Genomic DNA, 5834 nt, shown 5'->3' on the forward strand with positions numbered 1-5834 from the left:
AGAGCAGGGAGGGTGAAGAAAAATGGGAAATCGCCAGGCTGGCGCCAACTGCGCCTGCGTAGTTGGCGAAGGGGCGCGCTGAGGAAGGGGCGGGGCGCCGCACGGCCCCACTCACTGCGCATGACCGGCCCGCGTTGCCAAGACACCAGGGAAGGCGTCTCCCGGAAGACGAGCTCTGCTGAGCTGTGGCTCGCGAGAACCATCCGCGGAGGGGCTCAGTCCTCACCAATTTCTAAGCCAGTTTTGACCCGGGCCAAACAGATAAGGAGCCGAATCTGATGGAATGTGATGGCAAAGTCCGAGGATGCAAAACAAGAGCAAGAAGAATTGGTCCAAACGGAGAGTACTATCGCAGACCTTTCTGATCAAACAGAGACTTTCAGTTCCTTTACTAATGAGGTACAGAGTTCTGGTTCATTCAGCTGCTCTGGAGGACCACAGTCCCGGTCCTTTGACCCTGGAAACAAGCCCGAGAGTGAAGAGCAGATGGAAAGCTTAGAACAAGACGATAAACATTCTGATCTTTCAGACTTTAAAAATAATGAAAACAAATTTAGTATAAAGTGGATCAATTACCTCAAGGGCAAAGAAACTAACTCTGAGTGGTCCCAATCAGACACTAGACTTCAAACGGAAATTACTCAGGTATCCGATAAAGAATTGAATGCCCTGCAGTCTTTTTGCGCGGTTAAGATAAACTTGATCCATCACAGAGTGAACTCACAGAAGAAGAGCAGCAGACAGAAAAAGCCGCAGCTTAGATTGAACGAAGAGACTTCAGAGAGAGACGCCTTAAACTGTACTGTCCCTGATGAACTTGTGAACAGAATCTATTTTAAAAACTTGAGGACAGCACCAATACAGATGACAGAAGCTAAGCAACACATTTTTTCTCAGTGTCCTGAATGTAACAAGAAAAGAGAAGAGCTGGCACAATATGCCTTCTTGAAAGAAAAGAAGACTTTACTGGAGTCTTTTCTACTCCGAGAAAAAATAGATGAACAGCTTTATGCCAAAGATGTTCTCACGCGTATTGGAGAAGCACACCGAAACCTTCCCAGGCTTTCCGATGACCCCAGAATAATTTGGAAAAGACTGAATGAGAAAAGTCATATCCGATACTCTGGTGTTAAAAGGTCAGATACAGAGCAGAAGATTTAGCAAGATGGAAATAGTGATTGTCATTCACCTTTTCTCTACTACTTCTCAAGCCACTTACTCTAACGAGGTGGTGATTATTAATGACGATATGTAATGTGGATAGATGTGTATTTGAGTAATTATTATAATTTTCTACAGGCACTTGGGAAACAAATTTAAGGATTTACTATGCTTCCTTCACAGATTTGAGGACTGAGAACTTTCTGTCCAATACATTTTTTTTTTGTGATTTTAGAAGGCAATGTTGTGATTGGAATAGTCACAAAGCTTTTACAACAGTTCAGGACATGTTGGTAGTTTGGATATGGGTGTTGATAGTACTGAGATTTAGGGGCACTTAGAAAGTAACAATGGTCTGTCTTTGGTTATGAAATGGCTATGAGGAATTAATAAATAGTGTTAAAAATGTTGTTACTAAGAGTGATTTCTGTGCTTAGATGAATGATAATTTCCTTAAGATAGGAACACCAGAAGAGGGCTGTGTCTGATGGGAGTGATCAAGAGTGTGTAATTATTTGGACGTGATTAATTTGAGATGCAACTGGGACATCTATGTTGAGAGTTTGAGGAAACCTTTGACTATCTGTGCCTGCACTTAAGAAGTCTGAAATAAAAAAAGGGGATATATGAAAGGAAAAACGTTGGACTATATTTGTAAATTGACTCCATAGACATGCTGAGCTTTTCTGGAAAAAACTAGAGTAAGAAGAGAAGCAGAGGTAGTGTAAACAGAGCTAGTGAGAAATGCCAGTTAATGGATGGATAGAGGGGAGTATGCCTGCATAAGATGTTGAGAAAAAATTATCAGAGGGATAAAAGAAACCAGGCATGTATAGTGTAATAGAGACCAAGAACAAGAAATGAGAATATTCCCCACCCCCCATGTGCATGGTTTTTGGAAATAAACCTTTCTCTTATTAATCTACAAAAAAAAAAGAGAGAGAGAGAAAGAAATTAGAATATTTCAAGAAAGATGGTTTTCTAAGCATGTTAATGCAAGTGAATGACCATGTAAAGATGATCTAGTCATGTGTTGGGCACTGTTAAAATTAGTGACAGCCATTTCACTTAGAGAAATTAGGTATGCCAAGTAGAATTAGGAATAAATGGAAGATAGGGAAATAAAGAATATGGACATACACTTCTGCTTGAAAAGTGTAGCTGTGAGGGGGGATGAGAAGTGAGGCTGGAAGTAGATTTGAGTTGAGGGAAGAATGGAAAAATTATCTAAAAAATCATTTTGGACATGATTTTATGAAATTTCTATTGTTCACCCTAATTTTCATTCCGAGGAAACAGTATCATTCTCTGAGGCATGGCATGGCATTTTGAAAACATGAGGAAAAAATTTTTAGTTGGCTTTCTGAGAAATCATTTACTATTTCTGTATAAAAGTGTAAACTGCAGAATTATTGATATAACTTGGTTATTTTCTATATTTGTAACACCTAAAATATTTCAGTGAAAAAGTAATCTGTCTGCAAAAGTTAGCACAAAAGAATCTTTGTATTACGTTCCAATACATTCTTTTTTTCCTATAAAATTTAGCACATTTCTTCTAAGTCATTCTCAAATGGAAAATAATCATTATTATTTTCAACCCCATATTATGTCATACTTTATTTTTGACATCTCAATATATTCACATTTTACATAATCAAAATTCTGAATAGTTTTCCATTTAGAATTCTCCCATTAAGGTCATGCTCTACCCTTTTAGTCAACCAAGCTAGAAATCTGAGTCATCTTTTATTCCTCTTTTTTTTTCTTTAACTCAACCCCAAACTGTTTTCCATCAAGATCTCTAGATGTCTCCTTTTCAGTATCTTTTGACCATGCTTTGTGGTCATCTCTGCCCTCTCATGCCCACTTTCTCTCCTCTTCAATCCATTGTCCATACAGTTGTCAGAATTCTATTTGTAACACACAAATCTGTTCAAGTAACTCAGTTGATTTAAAACAAACAAAACCATTCTAACTGGTTTATTTCTGCTATAAAAATAGTTGAAACTAATTAAGGCCACATAGAGGTTCTTCAATATCTGCCTAAATTTGCCTTCCTAAATCCTCACTTACTATTCTTGCTCGATTTCTTAACAATATTGTCTTCCAATCCACACACATCTTTTCATTTGTGTATGTTTTCTTTCTCTCATTAATGTTTTATAGTTTTCAGTGTGCAAGTCTTCCTTGGTTGTATTTATTTCTGAGTATTTTATTCTCTTGGTAACTATTACAAACGAAATTTTAAAAATTCTTTTTGGATTGTTTCTACGGTACATAAATCCAGTTGATTTTTGCATATTGTTTTGTATCCGGCAATGTTGCTGAATTTACATATTAGCTTTAACCGTTTTTAAAAAATGTGTTCTTTAGAGTTTCCTAGGTAGAAGATGATGTCATCAGCAACAGAGGTAATCTTATGTCTTTCTTTTAAATCTAGAAGACTCTATTTCTTGATTAATTGCCCTGGCTATAACTTCCAGTGCTGTTTTGAATTTAAGAGATGAAGGTGGGATTGTTGGTTTGTTACTAAAATAGGGGAAGAACATTTACATTTTTACCTTTGAGAATGATGTTACTTATGGGTTTTTCACATATGGCATTTTTATGTTGAGGAATTTCACTTTATTACTTTTTCATTCTTTTGTCATAAAAATGTTTTGGATTTTATCGAAGGTTTCTTTTTTTCTTTTTGCAGTTTTTGGCCAGGGCTGGGTTTGAACCCACCACCTCCGGCATATGGGGCTGGCACCCTACTCCTTTGAGCCATAGGTGCCGCCCCAAAGGTTTCTTTTCAACATTAGTTGAGATGATCTTGTAGTTTGGTGTACTCTTTTATCCAGTATAAAAACTCCCCTTTTGTGCACACTCATCTCATAGCCTTTAAGCACTGATTAATCAGAATGAAAGGCTGTAGCCTGTATGCTCTGTTGCATGAATATAAGTTCATGTTATAATAATTGTGTCTTAATTAATATGCTTTTATGAACTCGAGTGGATACTTTATCTTATGTTACATCCAGAGTGTTTAGCACAATGCTTCACACATGATAGTACTCAACAAAAATTTCATGGATAAAAATATAAGTGCTTCCAAAAAAAGAAATTCAATGCGTCTTTTCCACCCAAAGAAGATAATCTGTTAGCATACTGTTGTCTGTCAGTCTTCTGCCTTTGTGTAGCTGTGTTTTGTAAGTTTTGCCTCCTTATCTCTGCACGGGTTGGGATCCTTTTTAGCATGCATACATACACATTCTTTGCCTCAGTAGCAAATTAGCATAAAGCTTTTCCATAAGACATCTTCATAGGATACATGCAGCTAATTAATACATTATTTGTTTTTAAGAACTATTATAAAAAGATATTTCTATGCAATCAACATGTTCAAATAGAGAAGGCTAAAGATAATTAAACTTTCTTAAATTGTGAAAAAGGATAAAAGCTCTTAATACTCAAAAAACTTGAATTTTTTTTTCTCCTAAATACATTCAAAAGGAATGAGTAGCCTTTCCCCAAACTCTTTTATAGCTTCACAGAAGAGATTTCAGTACAGTTGACATGGAAAGTCTATCAGATCTGGTTCTACGAAACCACATATTTCCCCAGTTGTTGCCACAGCACTAAAAGTGTATCTGGCAACTTACTATAAAATTATACATATATATATTTAATCATAATATAAAAGTATGAATATGTGTGTATTTATTAATCAATGATACAGAAAATAAAATTCTTTTCCTAGAAACAAATCTGTACATCGAGCAGACGTAGTAAGGAAACCCTTAAAACAGCAGTAAGTGATATGCCAGATCGGAAGAAAAGTAAGCTCATTTCTGAACATCTGAGTCATTCAAATTCCAATCTCAGATCTGTTTAGGAATGTTTGGGATGGCCCAGCTCAGAATACCTCCAATTTTAAACACATTAGTTTATTTCATGGTGAAGCCTAATATAGTAAGCTATGTTTCTGCAGCAACATAGTTAAATAGGTTTCAGAGAAGTAAGGATTGTGATTCTCAATGGGTGTGGGCTCTCCTTCAATTCTGTCTGGAATTGACAGATGAAAAATACATAATAACACAAATAGTTAACTTGAGAGACAGAAAAGGAAAACACGGTTGAACTTCTATTTTCAGTTGATAATAATACCCTTCAAATAGAGAATCCAGAAAATTTCCAACTTGCAATCAACTCAAATTATAGTGAAAATTGCAGAATTCTCTCAGTGTTTCTTGTCGTCACGAGGCCCGGTTTTGATGAATCCACTGTTTGCTGAAGTATTAATTGAAGGTAAAAGTGTGTTGTAGCCATCTCACTGACAATTTTGTGTGGTGTCAGGACTAATAATGTTGCATATACAGTGAGAGGATATGAAGGTATATTGAGGGTTTTGAGGGCTGGGGACAGGGAGCAGGACACGTCTTCAAGGATGTCTGAAAGTGGTTTACAAGTGAGGAAAGAAGGCTGGCTTGACTTTTATCATAATTAGGGGTCTGGGGTGGGGATTCCTACAGGTCAGCCTAGGCTTGTGTAGTTTGGACTTCCTGCCACTATCAAACAAAGGAGCATATGGACTTTCTTATCAGCTAGCACAGATGTGGGGCAGAGGGTGGGTTTTTAATGTTTTCAGCTGCCAAATATCAAAAATGGAGTCCTACCATTTATAAAAA

General features: G+C 36.8%; 1 protein-coding gene across 1 annotated transcript; it reads left to right on the forward strand.

Moving 5' to 3' along the window:
- The first annotated feature begins 210 nt into the window (after nucleotides 1–210).
- On the forward strand, nucleotides 211–1553 carry C24H8orf48 (chromosome 24 C8orf48 homolog). The gene is given in 1 exon segment (XM_053578633.1): nucleotides 211–1553. A coding segment is annotated over 1 exon segment (936 nt). The 5' UTR covers nucleotides 211–288; the 3' UTR covers nucleotides 1225–1553.
- The last annotated feature ends 4281 nt before the right edge of the window (nucleotides 1554–5834 follow it).

The sequence above is a fragment of the Nycticebus coucang genome, chromosome 24 (assembly GCF_027406575.1).
Source record: "Nycticebus coucang isolate mNycCou1 chromosome 24, mNycCou1.pri, whole genome shotgun sequence".
Classification (NCBI taxonomy): Eukaryota; Metazoa; Chordata; class Mammalia; order Primates; family Lorisidae; genus Nycticebus; species Nycticebus coucang.